At 35.6% G+C, this 18184-nt stretch overlaps 3 protein-coding genes across 9 annotated transcripts; 2 read left to right on the top strand and 1 right to left on the bottom strand.

The window, feature by feature from the left end:
• The first annotated feature begins 361 nt into the window (after positions 1–361).
• On the top strand, positions 362–1520 carry LOC105169408 (agamous-like MADS-box protein AGL80). Its single transcript, XM_011089799.3, has one exon. It carries the CDS (start codon positions 653–655, stop codon positions 1364–1366), a length of 714 nt encoding a protein of 237 aa, XP_011088101.1. The 5' UTR covers positions 362–652; the 3' UTR covers positions 1367–1520.
• Positions 1521–9685: 8165 nt separating this feature from the next.
• LOC105169005 (aspartic proteinase) lies at positions 9686–14065 on the bottom strand. 3 transcript variants are annotated; one of them, XM_011089259.3, is made up of 14 exons: positions 13906–14065; positions 12921–13281; positions 12778–12838; positions 12548–12642; positions 12316–12428; positions 12064–12232; positions 11908–11947; positions 11569–11633; positions 11308–11421; positions 11109–11173; positions 10758–10914; positions 10553–10672; positions 10276–10364; positions 9686–10005 (listed from the first exon to the last, which is right to left on the bottom strand). In XM_011089259.3, exons 2-14 carry the CDS (start codon positions 13266–13268, stop codon positions 9921–9923), a joined length of 1521 nt encoding a protein of 506 aa, XP_011087561.1. In that variant the 5' UTR covers positions 13269–13281; positions 13906–14065; the 3' UTR covers positions 9686–9920. The 3 variants fall into 3 exon arrangements, with proteins under 3 accessions (XP_011087561.1, XP_011087563.1, XP_011087562.1); XM_011089261.3 differs by having other exon boundaries at positions 13823–14049; XM_011089260.3 differs by having other exon boundaries at positions 13865–14048.
• A 517-nt stretch (positions 14066–14582) lies between these two features.
• On the top strand, positions 14583–17054 carry LOC105169004 (40S ribosomal protein). Of its 5 annotated transcripts, none has more exons than XM_011089256.3 (3): positions 14583–14866; positions 15236–15444; positions 16762–17054. In XM_011089256.3, the coding sequence occupies exons 2-3, from the start codon at positions 15297–15299 to the stop codon at positions 16902–16904; spliced, it is 291 nt and encodes a 96-aa protein (XP_011087558.1). In that variant the 5' UTR covers positions 14583–14866; positions 15236–15296; the 3' UTR covers positions 16905–17054. The 5 variants fall into 5 exon arrangements, with proteins under 5 accessions (XP_011087558.1, XP_088739499.1, XP_011087557.1 ...); XM_088883373.1 differs by having other exon boundaries at positions 14583–14873; positions 15232–15444; XM_011089255.3 differs by having other exon boundaries at positions 14583–14898.
• The last annotated feature ends 1130 nt before the right edge of the window (positions 17055–18184 follow it).

Here is an 18184-nt window from a genome sequence, read left to right as displayed (position 1 = left end):
ATCCCAATATCAACTCCAAAAATATACAAAATTGAAAAAGGGTAAATTTGAATTTAGATAATCATAATCAAACAAAATTATTTACGAAAAGCAACCTCAAAATATGTCTTTTTATAGCTTTTGTTAAGTTTAGAAACAGAAACAGTGCTCTCAAATATTTTAAAAATTATTGTAAATACTTCTTTAACTCAGCTCAATCTATATTTGATAAATTAAAATATTTTAAATTTAACTCAATTTAAAATTAGTCGAACCCACACTGGCACAATTAAGTAGGACATCACATAAGACTAGCATTGCATAAGTAATTCATTGTTCATAATAAATTCATATAAAATGACGCGCTCCTAAAAATAAATAAATAAATGATGAATTGAGAGAGTAGTGCAATTGAATTACACACATGATATGATATTCAGACTAAAACATAATTACAGACATTAATTCAGCTGCACATATCTTCAAGGAATATTTGAGATGATATCAAACATTAAAACATTCTTACCAAAACCTCAAAAACCATTACTCCCAGATCTTCCTTATTAACTCCAAACAATCCCTTAACCCCTTATAAATACCACACAAATTATACCATTACCATATCCTCAACATTCCATACCTTAATCATCTCAGCCGCTTGACATTGACAAGAATGACGAGGAAGAAAGTGAAGATGGCATTCATCACAAACGACTCCGCTCGAAAAGCGACTTTCAAGAAGCGCAAGAAGGGGCTTATGAAGAAGGTGAGCGAGCTGAGCACCCTTTGTGGGATCGACTCCTGCGCCATCGTCTACAGCCCCTACGACTCCCACCCGGAGGTCTGGCCCGACGGCCGAGGCGCCCACCGCGTGCTGGCGCAGTTCAAACGCATGCCGGAGATGGAGCAGAGCAAGAAGATGGTGAACCAAGAATCGTTCATCCGCCATCGCATCACCAAGGCGGCGGACCAGCTGAAGAAGCTCCACAAGGACAACCGGGAAAAGGAGATCACTCATCTCATGTACCAGTGCTTGACTGGAAAAGAGCTGCAGGGGCTGGGCGTGGCGGAGCTAAATGATATGGGTTGGTTGGTTGATCAGAACTTGAAGGAGATCTATAAGAGGATTGAGGGGCTGAAGAAGGCGGCGGGGGAAAGGGATGGGGTGGAGGAGAAGCCGGCGGCAGTGGTGGATGGGTCGATGCAGAGGGCGGCGCTGCAGCAGCAGTGGTTTACGGATGAGTGGATGGGGAATATCAATCCGAGTGATAATGAGCAGGGGGTGGGGGGTTCGTTTGCGCATGGCGCTGGGGATGAGATAATTATGCAGTTTAATGATGGGAGTAATCATGCAGCAGCCATGTGGTCTAATGTCTTCTTCCCTTGAGAATTAATATCTGTTTGGGGTTGCATCATTCTGAATTCTAAACATTCTCCTTTCCTTCTTTGCTGCTGCTTCTTCTTCTTCTTCTTTTTTTTTTTTTTTTCTCAAATATATGTAGAAAAATTTTGCCCAAATTCAATTTTCTTAAATTATACACTAATTATATGACAAGTATTTTGCACTTATCATATGATTGGTTCAGAAATTCAACCAAATCAAATTTGGACTAAAATTTTCAATACATGTATTGGATCACTTGAAAGAAGGACTTACTTATAGCGTAATCAACATTTTGCACGCGCGCGCACATATATATATATATATATATATATCCACATTCTTAACATCTATCATACATAACTCCATATATTACCATCTCTTTTCCCATGCAGCTATCCTTAACTCATTAGCACCACCTATTGTTTTGGCCAGATGGTTAAAACAGACTATTCCTGCACATTTAAGTTTGGATCTTTATCAACTCCGTGGCTTGATGGGGTCAAACGTAGATCATGAATTGTGTATTAATTCTAATATGGTTGCGTTTTAGTTGTTGGCGATAGTAGATGAGTCAGGGCATTAGGCATAGGTGTATTCTGGAGATCTCTTTAGTAGTTGGCATGCAGCTCTATGGGGGGTGTAATAAAGGAAACAAGATTAACTCAGTAGTCAACCGTTCCTAGTATTTTGCAAGAGTTGATCTTTGGGTCCAACTCACGACATATATTTCTTCACGTATCTTTGTTTTGTAAGGACAATATCTACATCGCCCAAACCTAAATCTGATGTTGGGTAACCAGCCTTACGTTAATTTTGCCTTTGTCTCGAAATTTTGGGACAGAAGTCCAGTTTATTTGTGTGGGGGATAGGCTACATGTGGGGTTGAGCCCACTTGGTTAATTTCAGCCCAATCCACACTAGATCGGCCCAAGTCCTTCATATCTTGCTCTCACACATTCTCTTGATGAAATTAAATATTTCCCTATTGTGCAAAAAAAACATTTTTATTAAACCAAAAAATAGCAACCCAGCACGTCATGATGTCCCATATGTTTTTCGGGGCAATTTAAGAGTATGAAATTGAACAACACAGTGATGGTACTAGGAAGGTGCAAGTCATGTGATCATGAGACAAAACATTAAACTACTCCTTGTAATCTATGTATAACTTTGATAATGAATAAATGCAATCGACAATCATGTGACATCGGAAGATCTAAAACATATATCTTACAGACTAAGTTTAAGTTTGGAGTGTAGGAATATTAAAGACTGTCTGGCCGGCCATAAACAAACAAACAAGCACTAATATATAGATATAGAGATAGATAGATAGATAGCCCATTGATCATCTTACGGACAATCATCTGAGTAGCAGTTTTGCATAACAAAAAAGCATGGAGTGGAATGGAATCTTGAAAGGTGAGAGAGGACAACCCCTGATTCAGAAATATAGTGGGAAGGGAAAGGCAGAGAATTTGGTGGACTTAATGTCCCAGGTCGAAGAGGGAATAGCACCCTGCAGTCTGCATGATCAGAAAGCTCAACACAAAGTAAAAAAGTGCTACTAACATTAGATGGTTGTCCTTCAATTCAGACTCACCACTACAGCTGTACTACTGTCTCAGTATCTTTGCTTTACCCCTTTTTACAATATGCACATATGTATGTGTTTTTTTCTGAATTTTATGTTTTAGGAACTTAGGTACATAATTATAAGGTTAAGTGGAGTAGGAGAAAAGTGAGAATCCCCAAAACTCATGCTAGTTTTAGTGTTTCTCATGTTAAATTCCTTTATTTTGTGTCTGTGGGTGCAACATGTATATGATTATGGTCTGAATTATATTTGGCATTTGTAGCCAAAAACTGTCGTTTTTCACGTAAAGACATTTTTATCCTAACATAAGAATTAAAACGGAGATACTACAGTGAACTTATTTTAAAACCTCATCAGGAACACCAAATAATTACCTTTTTTTAGCCCATTTTTACTTCACAGGTACTTTTTTGCCCTTAATTGCATATACATGTAGTACGTACCTAAGAAGTCAGTCTGTATATCTTCAATTCACCTCATGATAATTAAATATATAATTTTGGGAAGAATATTTCATTTTTAATAGTATATATATATATAGAACATTCAAAAAGATATATATATATATATATATCATGAGAGAATGCAATTCGATCATAACAGTCCGAGAATTAATATTTAACCTATGTTAATAACAAGTAATTAATCCATGTTAAATTATCAAGCGAATCAAAATATTGCATGACATCTCAATAGTATTCTCCTTTATTAATTTGTTAGTGCATGCTAAGAATTTGTCAAGACCAAACATTATGCGTATATACATAAATAATATTGCCATGATTTTATGGTGGCGTCAAATGTTTATCGTCTTAAAACATGTCGAAAATCCCAGAATATTAATCCATTTAATTAATCCACTGTGACCTCCACTTGAACCAGGACTAGAATAAACAAGTTAAAAGGTGGAATATATATATATATATATATATATTAATTATGGAACAGATCAAACCAATATCTGGACATCACTGTTGATCTTAGATTAATAAAGACATAAGAACTACAGGCGCACCCCCCCAATCCATAGAATTCATAGGATTCCGACAAATAAAGTGGTCATCTGCAATATTCGATCTTCTCTCCAAAGTATCCTACCTAGCTCACCCAAAGTAAGTGTTTTTATGCCATTGCACAGAATATATATATGTAAAAGTACAACACGAAGCAGCACGCCGTACCATTATTGTCTGAGCCCAACTTCCAGGAAAATACAAAGAATCTGCCTCGCATTAATAATTTTTCTAAAATAATAAAATCTTGTCCCGTGCATGAACTTCGGAAGAACTTGAAAAAACAATTAGGGTCCGACCATATAGATAATGATTTCGCATTTGCATGTAATATTTCCAATCTATATCGATAATATAGGTAGAAAGAGGAGGGTTGTCAGCTTTTAATACAATCAGGGCTTTATCGACTTTAATTTCATGCACAAATTTAGGATAAATATGTAACTAGACACGAAGGTAAAAATTGAAAAGATGGTTAAGTTTATGTAAGAAGGATACATATGTATATATATAGATACAGGTATATAACATGATCAAGAAATCTTCATCTTATTTCACTGTATTATTAGCAATAATTCACAACCTACCATAACAATTAAACAAATTACATTTAAGACATATAAATGAATTAATGTACGTAGAAACTTTCGTTGTACACAGTCACAACGAAAAGTTAAAATAAATAAGAGGAGGAGGCGGGAGCGATGGATGAACTCGTTAGTTAGCCACCGCGAGCTTTTCCCATTTATTGGTGGTCAAAGAGATGTATGCAGAAGCTTTCTCATCGATACCAGGCTCAGCCACCCACCGGCCTCTGTCTTCGTCGCTAGGGTACACTTTGTATGCCTTCACGTAGTCGTCCCGGCCATCATCTCCCCTTCTATGTCGCGAGTTTCTGCCGCCTTTGAATAAGCTGAAGAGGGAGAAGGAAGATTTCTTCTTGCCTGCCATATATTTGTTGTAGATAAGGGGCTGAGAGACTAATTAGACAACCTTGGAGTTGTTTCTTTGTAGAAGGGATGTGTGTGTGTGTGTGTACACAACGTTGTTGTACGTTAGTTTGGTTTGGTTGGAATTGTGGTGTGATGTTCTGTGGAATTTATAGTAGGTTTTGGTGGGTGGAGGGAATCTTGGTAGAGAATTCAAGAACCGTTGGATCTGATTGATGGCTGAGATGGCATGCATGAAATGATGTTGATTAATTAATTATTGGGTTGCTAGTTGGAACTTAGGCAAGAACATCTACTTTGGACCGCTGCTCCCCAAGTTGACTCGACATCCTTAACGGGGGATGTTTTCTTACAACCTTTTTTTTTTTTTTTTGGGGGGGGGGGGGGGGTGGGTGCTCTGCTTCCCTTACATTTTCCTTTGAATTAGTATGACAATACAACTCATCTTAAATTCTAATCTGGATTAGATTTTAATTTGTAATTTTGAGTCAGTTGCACATAATTATACTTGTTATGTGATTGATAATTGATATATACTGACCGTAAATAATTAAAATTTAAAATATACTTATAACCAATTCACTAAAAAAAAGGGAAGTACGTTAAAGAGACTAAGAGTAATGTGTCATTGATTTTTTTTAATAATAAAAATTTCAACCAAAACATCAATATGACTATGAACAGTAAATAAATTACACAGATTCAATCAATACATCAATTTGGATAAGAACAGACATTCACATAAAGTAGGACAAATATCCATCCGGTGAGATTCAAACTCATGACTTCAATGAACTTATTTATGAAATTTTAATAATTTAATCACTAGGCTAAGACATTATTAATGTGTCAGTGATTTGATTAAATTAAATTTGATTTTGAATATAAAATCTTCTGTAAATCTTGACCCCTATTTCCGAATTTTCATAGGGAAGTTCTGAAGAGGAAATGATTCGTGTTGTGATGGGATGGTGAGAAACTCCAAATTCGGGGGCAAATTGTGAGAATTTCTCTGTTATTTCATCCTCCGATGTGATCCAAAAGAAAGAGCATTCTTAAGATAGGTACAAATTTCCTTTCAGTAGTACTATTTCTTCCCCAAGTGGCAATGATATGACCACCTGTACTTCAGTTATATGGTTCTTAATTACCGCTGTTAATATTATTTCCATACACAGAATACTGCCACTTAACATGTTTCAATACGTTATTCTTAATTAGTACCTGAATGTGGACAAATGTGTAATAACAATAAAAACCTCTTACAACAGCAAGAATTAGCCAGTAAGCTCTCTAAGATCCGCATGTTTTTATATGTTGATTGGTTTTGCCCAATCCAACCGACCCCACAATCCGATGATTAGTAGACACGTCTCATGATCCTAAAGACTCTAAATAATGACTATACAATTGGACAACACTTACAAATACACCTTTTATATTTTGCTAGTCATATTTCTCTATTTTTTTTTTTTTATCTATTGACTGATTTGAATGTCGGAGGAACCACGTAACTATGATCTTATGTTCTCAAGTTGTTTGTGAAGATTTTCAGATAGTGTTGAGGAGGGGATACGACCCAAACCCACGAACAATATGAAATTTTTAAATAAACATTTAGCATTTAATCAATTAAAGACATTGATGCAATGAAAAAATTAAACATGACAAAGCGCACGAAAAAGAAAAAATAACGCACACTCACACTTGTTGGTAATTAAGTAAATTACGTGAAGCATTTTCCAAAATATCCCGAGTCTCTCATTTTCAGTCTTTTTGTAGAAAGGGAATGGCAGGTAATTAGTAAGGTTACAATTGGATTGATACATATATATATATATATATATATACCAAAAAAAAAGGGGGGGCTGTATTTTGTAATAATAGTTTGACCTTCACTTTTGTATATGACCAATGATCGTCATGACATACACAATCAACAATTTATAATATATATATATATATATAATATATAAATATAATTGTGTCCATTTTTTGAAGTCCAAGTAGTTAGGTATTTGAACTTCCAGAATTCTGAGTCTTCAAGCAACTTTTCTTCTAGAGAACATTTCCATATATATATATATGAATACTAATTCATATTATATAGTAATGTTTATCTTATTTAATTTGTCAAGTAATATTCCATATTGTTTAATATAATATAGTTGAAAGATTAAATCCACATGAAATTAATTAATTTATTGCAATTTCCATCCAAAATCCACAACCGCGTATACATACACATATACTAGCGCAGTAATATCTTATAATTGACCTAATATAAAATTAATCAACCGACCTGTACTGTGGACTGAATTTATTATTTCAAATCCTATTGTATCATTTTGATTTGTTCAAAGTATACATATCATGTATGTGACATTTTTCTTTTAATTACATAAATAACAGGCTTTGCACACGGAACATATATATTATACTAATATAAAAAAGAAAAATATTTTTCACTAACAACTAGCGCGTCGTGACACTGCAACAACAAATTTTGAAAAGCCAATTATACCCTTACCTATAATTATTTAATTATTTCAAATGGTTCACAATATTTTCTAACCACCAACGTAGTATCATATTTAACCTCCAATTTTCACACACGTTAATCACTTGATCCATTGATTATATATGACGGACAAGTATTGCGCGTTATAATGATTCGTTAGTGTTAAATACAATAAAAATTCCAATCACATCCACATAATGATAGGCATAATCTTATGTATGATTAGATTGCATATAGGCTTAGAAGAAGAAAACAAAAGAATGAATGCCTGGCAGCAAAAGGAGTGAAGAAAAAGGGTCAAAAGAAGCCTTTAAGCCTCTCTCTCTTTTTGAATCATTGAAGCTTCATATCGATTGGCTTAATTCCGATCACAACCCCCCTTTTGTTTCTTTTTAACTTGTATATATATATCAAGGAATAATTTAATTAATTAAGAAACCCTAGGTAGCTAATCTTAGTTCTTTGATCTACCAACGTTGCTGCAAGCTGTCTAGCTTTTAGGATTCTTGAACAGAAAGCAAATCAAAGTGAGAGGCAGAGAGAGGTATGGCAGGTTGTGTCCGTTCAACATGAATTGTACTTAGGACTACGGAAACTCTCCTGGGTTTCTAATTTGCTTCCAGAATATTGTACATGTGTTGGCTATAAATTAGGTAGGTAGTGGGTAGTACTGTAGTGTGTTATTGCTGTCTTCTCATTAATTTATATATTATTATATTTAGATATTATTATTTGTGTTAATTATTTATATACATAAAAAAGTGTATGTCGAGAAATATCTGGGTGAGTGCAGTGCTTAGCTAGGCTGTCCAAGATTTCGTGTTCAAGGTGTTGGATTTTGGAGCTACTTTGGTTGTCTCCATGCCTATTCTTCATCAAGAATCATCAAAAGATTATGGTATTAATGGAAATAAATTGTAAGTTTAGTTATAGTAAAAATTGGAAATATAAATAAAAAATATATTTTTTATTTTAAATTGATGTTAATTTTATATTCTATTTAATATACATATATACATACTTATATAAAATCAACATCACATAAACATTTAAAATATATCTACAAAGCTCCCAATCCTTGAAGAAAGTGGGAAGAAGCCCTCATTCCAAGTACTTAAACTATACTTTTCCTTAATGAAAACTGGAAATAATAAACTTATGCTTCAAAAGCCATTTTTGGGACTTAATATACTAAAAAGGCAGCACTAGAAAGCAAGAGCATCAACACAAAGCTTAAAGCTAACTACTCAAAACATCCCATTGATTACTCAATTAATTGGAATGGGCATAGAACCTTTGGATGATACGGATGGCATTACCATCATCTCCATGCATTCACAAATCCCATTTCTAGATTGCCATCCAACCAACATTATTCGCTAATATTCTCTCGTGCTGAGCTGTTTATATTTTATTCAGTCGCCAATCGATTAGTTAGTTATAATCACATTATTGGTACCGGAGGAAAAAGTTACTTAGTAGCTGCCTGTATGCTTTCTACTGCATAGACTAATGGTGATCCCGCATAAAAATAATAAAAATCCATTATAAATTAATATGATAATGCTCGAAATATTCTAAATCGATAAATTGTTACAATATGATCTCTTTGATGTAATATTTAATTATAACCTGTGGTTGTAGGATACGTAGGAGGCAGACATGTTTGAAATTGAGTGTGGAATGGCCTAAAGGATGATACTAATAAACAAATTAAGAATAATTCTTCCTAATCTAAAATCGGATTTATGAGAAAGTGACCTCTTTGGGTGCTCTAAATTAAAGGCTGAATGGTACGCCAATTTTTGTGGGCTAAGCCCAATTATTCAGCCCACTCCGTATTACTTGTAAAAGATTATTTAATATATGAAGATACGAGTTAAATGTTAATAAATACGGACATATACTTATATATGTATAATAAAATATCAAAATATTACAACGTAAATACTATGCATGAAGTGAAGATGACATATTAAGATTAATTCATTTTGGGCATATAGTCCCCCCCCTTTTTTTTTTTTTAGCAAGCACTTCAATAACAAAATAATATAATTAAACAATAAATTAAAATTGTCACTATATATATATTACTTAATATTTTTTTTTATTTGTTCATAAAATCTTGTTTAGTCACGAGATATATTAAAATATTCAAGATCCTATAAAAATATATCAGTAACGCCTAGGAAACAGGTTCATAGTTTGATGTTTGAATGAATTTCCAAAAGAGCGACGAGATTTTCCTGAAAACCGCAAGTTTCATTACGTTGTAAACTTTTACATAATACACTAAAACGGACAGGATGCAATCCTGTCCCATATGAGATAGCAAAGGCATAGTGCCTCTATTTTCAGTTCAGCAGAATCCACAGGCGAGGGGAGCACCACAGAACACAATACAAAGTGGCACATCCTTACATAAATTACACAGCCCTTAGCCTACCGCAAAAAACAACTGATGACTAGTGGGAATTTAGGCAGCCTCAGCAAAACCCAGTCGGAGGTTGCCATAATCGAACACCGTGTGATAAACGCCCATGAACACGTCTCCAAGAATCCTGCAACCCCGTTATGTATTGCGTTTAGAGACAAGGTCATCTTGGAAAGACGTATAAAATCTATTAGCATAGCAAGACAAGTGTTGTCTTTTTACCGGGTTGATGAAACTTTTAGCAAGTCGAATGAATATGTTGAATATAAACAACGACGAAAATTGAACACAATTTCTCTCCTAGCTTAGTTCTTTTGGTGCGTTCATGATCACAACCATAAAGAATTGTCGTGTTCTTATTTCAAGAGATCATGAATGTTATTTTTGTCCAACATACCACAGAGGGCCTCGAGGAGGTGATACATCCAAAGCCATGAATCCACTGATGCAAATAGCAGCAGGACCTTCACCAGTTTTAAGAATGTACTGCCAACAATATAAACGCGTTCAAGAAAGTGGATTTTGAACTGTTAAAAACAACTGAGCAAAATAGCAGATCAAACTGCCGTCCTTGGAGGGCAACGCTTGTGGTGTTTGATGGTGCTATAAGTTTCTAATGAAGTAACCCGTAATGGCAAACATGGAGGAATTCTAACAGTGTAAAATTATCGAACCTGCTCTGGAGTGAGAACGTAAGCTTTATCACCGATGGTAAAGGTGACATTAGGCATGCTTGATATGGCATTGCAGTCGATCAGCGCCTCTCCACCTGGACTTGGTATGCTCTCACAGAGCTAAAAAATAAAGAATATTTCAGTATTACATTTTGCACCAGCTTTTTCACTTCCAAGGCAGAATATATTGCATCATTAAGGTCACCTGATTCACGTAATCCAGCACTTTCTCCTTTACTTCTTGATTATTCAGCTGATTTTTCATCCAAACAACAGCCATCTGACAAGCCGTACATAATGGATTTTCACCAACTGATGTTCCCTTATCGGTTTGTTTATCAACAACCATTGCAATATTTGAGCTGCAATAAGTAGCAAGTCAAGTTAGAGAACTTGTCTGGATGTCAGATGGGGAGCATCATGCCGTCAAAAATGAAGCAAAAAACAGGAGCATAAGGGAAATTCTATTGCAGGTCAGGGAGCCCCACATCCCTGATAGACTTCATAATTTTAAGCAAGAGGGATAGTTAAGACAATGAAATTAATGCATTCAGACCTCACAGACTGAGCTCCATCAGAATAGCATAGACCAATCTGCGAGCAAACTATCTTGGGTTCTACCTGCACAAAGTACACAGTGTTGGATTTTTGTACTGGACCTTGACGTAGGCTGATGAGAGCAATGCTTGTGAATCTTTATGTGCATCTATATGTGTGTGAGAGTGAGGGAGGAAACGGATCAAGATAAGACGTACCCCAGCTACAAGTAGATCCCATATCATGTCTCCGTATTGAGAGACTATTTCTTTACATTCGGTGCTCACGACCCCTTCTGCCCCAATGGCATGGTTGATTTGAGTCACAACAGTCTGATAAAATTGTAGGTCAATCATGAATATAACTATACAAAGCAATTGATGGAGGAACTGAGTACAAGAGAAGTAATATCTTTAAAGAATGAAATTCCATTTATCCTTTTCAGAATGAACCAAGAGTAAAATGGTAGGAATACACACAGTTGGACCAGTGAGCAGAGATGTCCCAGAATCCACGATAGCAGCACAACCACCCTCGCAGAAACCTGGAGGAATGATTGATGAGCAAGAGAGAAGTCAGACCCCCAAGACTCAAGCCCAGCAATATCATCAGATGAATATAATGCAACCCAATTTCTAGCTCAATTTTACAATAATGTTGCCAGAGTAATAAAGAAATACACACACACAAACACAGATTTTACATGACACAAATTAAGTTTAGCACTTAAGAGCTAGTCTAATCAACGAGTCGTAAAGGAGAAAAAGAACAATCACAGCATTTGTATAATTTGATAGCAATTTAGTATGTGAACTTACCGGTAGACTGGTTCCCAATGAGGAAATCGCCCATTTCAAACTGGTAAAAGGAAGATTTGCAGAAGGTGGTGAGAAGAAAACGTTGCAAACTAATCTTTACTCGGTCAAGAGTAAAACACTAGAGTTTTGTTAAAGAAACAATCTATCTTTATATACCTGCCAGTACCCCTTTTCTGTTACAGGAACATAACTGTGATCTCCTTTGTAGTGCTTTGGATCAACTCCACCAAAGATGATCTCACCTCCCACTTCTGCCGTTGGATCACGGTTAAGCCAGAAGGAAAATACCTTCTCATCAACAAGACCTTGATCTACCATATTGTACCTGTCAGTTTGCTGTAAGAATTAGTTTTTGCAGCTACTAAAACGTAATATGATTGGGAAAATTGAAATGCGGAGTATCCATACCAGACTGGTACTGCATCGCCAACAGAAATTTCCTGGAAACCAAGCCCGAGTATTCCATCAAACTTGGCCAGGACAAAGGTAAGGCTTCCTTCCCGTGTAGTCTCAATAAACACCTGACAAGAAGGATGATCATGATCATAATTATAGAGCACAAGTATAATGGAAAAACACAAGTATCATTTTCATAATTTTTCTTTTTCAAGAAACAAAGGCAATAAAGAAAGAAACTAACTTGATCTTTGACCACTACATCACCAACTCCAACATTGTCTTGGCTAAAATATCCAGAAATTGAACCCGAGCCATAGTGAATTGAGCAAGGCTTTCCTGAATCATAGAAGTTTCTAATGCATGAGCTGAGAATCATCACAAGCTAAAGTATTTACAATTACGTTCATTCAAGAACCTTGCAGCAGAGATTGATCAAAACTGAAAAGAGGGAAGAAACATTTAGACTTATACCAATCTTTGTATATGTGCTGGACTTGCTGGCCTTATATCTCGAGTGGAAATAGCATGCGATCTGCATATAATTTGACTTGATAAGTAATGGTGTGGAAGAGTAAAAGCACCAGGCAAATAAATCCTGCCTGAACACTACTTACAGAGAAATAGCATTTTGAGGAGGGAACCCATAAATTAGAGCTTCCAGTATCAAATATGACAGTGAAATTCTGAGGAGGTGAGCCAATGCTAATCTGTCCATAGTATTGGGCATCCATGTAATTCTTCAAATAGACAATATCTTCATCAGAATCACCTAGCTTGATCCGTCTATCTTTCAAAATCGTCCCGTATTTCCCCTCCAATGTAGCCTGTCTGGCAGCTTTAAACCTGGAAAGGTCCAGAAGCCTCTTCTTCAATCCAATTCTCCTCAGACCATCTGATGAAGGAATTAAGGAGCATGTAATGGCCCAAAAACAGACAAGGGTCAGCAGGTAGTGGCGCTTCATTTTAAAGGTTTGCCTGTTCAAGAAACACAAAGAATATGAGCTCAACACTTCCCCATCAGACACAATAGTTAAGGATTGCTGACAATAAGGATGCGGTAGAAGAAGTTCGACAATCTGTAAAGCAATCAACCCAAGCATAAAATAATTCATCAGCAATAGTTATATATATATATATATATATATATATATACACCATAGACTTTGAAATAAGTAACTAGAGGTGAATATGTCAACTGCCCTTGTCTCGGATTTTCCTTTAGAGGACACAAGAACCATATCATCATACTTTTTTACCTAGGAACAGTAAGCATCATCCCAAGCAACATACGAAGAAACTACAACTCCACACACACAGGGAACAGCCAAGAACTAAGAACTTGCACAGTGCGACATCAACTACAAACCACGTCAAACCAATCAAATGACCACAACTGTGAAACAGCCCAGAAGATGAGAAGGTAAGACAATCCCAACACCAGATATCCTACTACAAAAGAAAAGAGAAACAGTAGCTGATTTCTCAAGAATCAAACTCATCCAAGAAAGATACATACAGAAAACTCTAAGGTGATGACCAAGAACATCACATAACATACGTTTGATCAAGAAAGCGACACAGCTTCAGATTTCATCAAACCTTGTTAACTCAACCGAGAACTCCCAAGAGCAGAACAAGTGAGTGAGAGAGTCCAATGGGAAAAGCTTATGAAGATGAGAGTTTGAAGCAGCGGTCTATCCACAAATAAAGGAGACTGTGGACTGAAAGTTTAGATATTTTGTGGGCTAAGTAGATGGATACTCCTTTTCGTCTCTTTAGCTCAACTTCAAAACAAGGTACTTGATAACATGTATGGTGGGAGGATGACCACGTGTTACTTGTTGCGCGTGGCCAAAACGGTAACCGGTAGGTTTGAGATATTAAGAAACTCGACGTACACGCGCGGCGGAGCAATTAGGCAGTACTGTGCTATTTCACTTTCTTAAGGCACCAATAGTGTAATAGCGAAGTTGCCCAGAAATTTCTTCTTCTTAACCAAGGAGAAGTTGACAGGTGGTAGAGAATTCTTGAATACATTTATAATTACTTCAATAATTGGTTTTTTTCTTTCTTTTTTGTATGTTTATTTTAAATTGTAATAAGTTATCTTATTTTTGCGTGCGGATGAATGGATAATAAATGATATCAATTTGTATATAGAACTGAATTCTTCAATAATAATTATATATTGTACCTGTTTTATTTTATGTGCACGTAAATAAATGTAAGCGAGTTGATTATTAATGTGTATTATTATAATCATTGACTTTGTATGAAGAATAGTAAGTGATATACGGTTTAAATGCCAAAATTTTGTCGTTGATGCCCACCACTTGTAAAATTGGATTTGGAACTCCTTTTGGGCTGAGACGAAACTTCTGCTTCAAGGCCCGGGAACTCCAATCACATAGCCCAGGCCATCATTGTATATCAACTGGCGCAATCGATTCCTGAAAGTAGAATAGCTGAGCTACCATCAAAGTTTCAACTTCCAGTTTTTCGCAGTTACAAATCACGAGAGCCTTGAGATTGATCAATCACCATATAGCTCAACACACAGGTCAGAGGTTGTCAGCCATTCTCTAAATGAAGGTATTCGTGTTAGTCTATAAGTGGCTGAGGTGTTCGACAAAATGTCTCAATGGCTTTGTGACTGTAAACTACTGATTCTGAACTGCTTTTAAAACCCTCTTCTTTCGTTTGGGGTTGTGGGGTTGCTTATAGGTTGAGTTGTGTAGTTGAATGCTATTTTTTGTTACTGTGATTTTCGGGATTCCTTCGAATGAGGTTATGGGGTCATGTTTTTTTTATGTCAAAATGAAATAAATTATTCGATTTCTGGTGACACTTCTATTGTTGTTAGTTCTTTGGAATGGAGCTAAAGTCTGTTAAGCTATGATCATGAGAAGTGATCTCTTTTGACAGACAGACATTGCCTGCCAACCAAAAGTATTCATAACGAAGGCAAAGTAGTTGAAGGATACTAGACGATGGCGCTAAGGCGTATGCTTGGATTCTCTGATGGAGAATTGATGAGGTCAGATGCAAAACCCTGTTCCCGACTGATGAGGCAAACTGCTGGCATTTTTACAGTGGGAGGAGGACTGGGCTTTTGGGTCCTCTGCCGCTTGCACTATGGTGTGTTTTTATACTGCTTCCATTATTTTGGTGCATCTTGTTACTATGGCCTTTTATTTTCCTCTACTTCTTCTTCTTCTCTCTATCAGATGGATATGTTATCTTTTTCGGTAAAATACTTGCGAATTCACTTTCTTACCCAGACAAGGAGGAAGTTTAGTGCCAATTCGACTGGCTTGTTTCTTACTTTGTTCATTCTTTTTGGTCTTTGTGCCTAAATATCATGCATTATCTACATTAAAGTTTAAACATACATAGAATAAGAATCGGGCATGTGATATTCTTGAAAGTTAAGTTTGATACGTTGTATATGCCATCCATGTATAAGAAAGAGACTGCAAGTTCAGGTGACGCAGGGAGAGATATCATGTGAATATATTACCAAATGATTATCAAGATCCAATTTAAATCATTTAATTTATTTTGTTTTTTCACTTGAAATAAAGAAAGTTCGTAGAATAATTGAGCTGCTTTTTTGCTGATTCACCATTTGTTTCAAGTTTCAGGTGATTAATTAATATTTGATCTTGTGGGAGAAAATACTCCTTGAATCAAATGAAAATACAATATTAGCCATACTTTGGAGGTTCCATGATGCTGTAGACCCACTCTTGTTCCTTGCAAACCTTCACCTTCCTTAACCAATCGTCTCTGGTCCCGATTGTGGGCTGTCCATTGCCACTTGATATTGCCCTGAGTAATTCTATTTATGCCTGCATGACATTTAGATAATTGAGGGGCTGTTTTATCAAATCAAGGATCATTGATTTCTCAAGCAAAATCTCCTCTTTCTAAGTCTCAAGAGATACAAAGTACTTATGTCAGGAGATATGATTGATTGGCAAGCATTCTCCTAAAATTGCAACAATGACGGATGCCTGCATCAGTAGTATAAACAATACCCTTTCGGAAGTACAACCATAATGTTGCCAGCGAATGCATGGCTTTGGGTATTTAGTATGTTGAAATGAGAGGCCACCTGCAGATGTCAGATTCTCTTAGAGAAAAGAATATGTTCTTTGTGACTTCAGCATGGTTGACCAACCTGTGAAGCAATGTGCCTTTCCAATTTCCAAAAAAACTCTTAAATCTTGTAAATTTAATTGTTCGATTTAGTTTTCAATTAAAATTTGCTTAATTCGATTCCTTCCAAGGTTTATTTTTCTGATGAATATTTAGCTCAGTGCTGCAATTTAAGACTCGTTCTTTTTGTTTGACTTGTTTCAAGAGTTAATAGTATATGTATTCATCATATTCTCTATCCATCATATTCAAAACAATTCTATATGTATTCATCTAGTTTTGCTGGCAATGCAGGTCCTAGAATCACAGTTCCTAGAAGTCTTAGGTGGGCTGCTTGTGGCGCCATCTCTACAAGTACAACCACAGCTCTGCTAGTTCGTCTATTCAGTCCTGAATGTGAACCCCAAAACATAGCTGCTTATGACCGGAAAAAGTAATGTTGGTTCTTGCAAATTCTATTTGTGTGCTACAGAAACTGGAGAATCAATTTCAAAACAATCAGACTAGAGAATGCATGAGCTACATTGTATTGCTCTGGGTTTAAAAAGACGATGTTGTCATCTATAAGATTAATCGACTTACATTAACTCTATGCTCATTATTGCTGAGTCCTTTGCCCGCACAATACATATCCTTTTCAATCACGACCAATTAGTTTCTATTAGGAGGTCAGGTTTTAAAATATAACAGCAATTTTAGCAGAGAAACTTTTGCCTTAGGCATTAGGATTCACTTCACACACATAGGTACATCATGCAGTTTTAAGCTGGATGATAGAACAGTTCAACAATCGCTGTTGGTGAGAAAACTTGTATTTCATTTTAAAGTTTGATATGCCCATTATTGTTTCTGGTGAAAGGGTCCAAATGTGCGTATGGTTTCCAACAACTCATATTTGGCACAAAATCTTTAATTGGTAGATTACATGATCGATAAACCTTCACACTGGCCTTTACTACAGAGGATTTTGTCCTCATAAGACATGGAACTCATTGCTGTAACTGTGAAACTCTGTCTCGGTGTGATTGTTGAGACTTGTGAAACTTTATGAGTCACATACATAGATCAAATTAAGGATTGGCTGTCTCAATTTTTTAAGTTCAATAAACTCATTTTCTGTCGCTTTTAGTGTGTCTCTTGGTGTTTACAAAGCATCTAAACAACAATCCTAGAAAGCATCTTGTTGCAATGATAACGACAAATCAGCACGCCACTTTCTTTAATAATTGAATCACAAGCATAATTCATCAAGAACGATTTGGACAAGCTTATAAACTATTCAAAATATTATTCGAAATAAAAACAATTATCAAAATGAACTTATAACCCTAAAAAGTGATAACAATATTTTAATTTATTCACAAATTTTGAAAACTTCTTTCAATTTTATTTATATTGAATATAAAATTTTTCATTACTAACATTTTCTGATGCCATTTTATTCAACAATTTCAAATTTTTTACTTTTAAAATAATTCTTTCTAACAAAATCCTGTAAGATGTACGAGCCACGATATCTTTTAAATGAATTTTGTCAAGCACCCTTTAATTTCAAACAAATGCTTAAAACCCTTTTTAGGGCCAGTAGTTAAATCCAAAAGGACAAACATTACAGGAGCAGCCTTGAAATACCAAGTATTTCGATATAAATAATTATTTACCATAATTGCAATTATACTTTTTTACTTATAATTTATTTACATAAATTATTTCTATT

The sequence above is a fragment of the Sesamum indicum genome, linkage group LG8, assembly GCF_026168435.1.
Source record: "Sesamum indicum cultivar Baizhima isolate 11 linkage group LG8, ASM2616843v1, whole genome shotgun sequence".
NCBI lineage: Eukaryota > Viridiplantae > Streptophyta > Magnoliopsida > Lamiales > Pedaliaceae > Sesamum > Sesamum indicum.
Note: the sequence above shows the minus strand (reverse complement) of the source record. Positions and strands in the feature narration are given on the sequence as shown.

What these genes read in the sequence shown, in the direction of transcription:
- LOC105169408 (XM_011089799.3), top strand. Translation starts at nt 653, where the DNA reads ATGACGAGGAAGAAAGTGAAGATGGCATTCATCACAAACGACTCCGCT.
- LOC105169004 (XM_011089256.3), top strand. Translation starts at nt 15,297, where the DNA reads ATGGCGCTAAGGCGTATGCTTGGATTCTCTGATGGAGAATTGATGAGG. An exon ending in CCTCTGCCGCTTGCACTATG is followed by an intron (nt 15,445 to 16,761) that starts GTGTGTTTTTAT and finishes CTGGCAATGCAG; the next exon opens with GTCCTAGAATCACAGTTCCT.
- LOC105169005 (XM_011089259.3), bottom strand. Translation starts at nt 13,268, where the DNA reads ATGAAGCGCCACTACCTGCTGACCCTTGTCTGTTTTTGGGCCATTACA. An exon ending in GGCGATGCAGTACCAGTCTG is followed by an intron (nt 12,233 to 12,315) that starts GTATGGATACTC and finishes GCAAACTGACAG; the next exon opens with GTACAATATGGTAGATCAAG. An exon ending in CTCTGCTCACTGGTCCAACT is followed by an intron (nt 11,422 to 11,568) that starts GTGTGTATTCCT and finishes CAATTTTATCAG; the next exon opens with ACTGTTGTGACTCAAATCAA.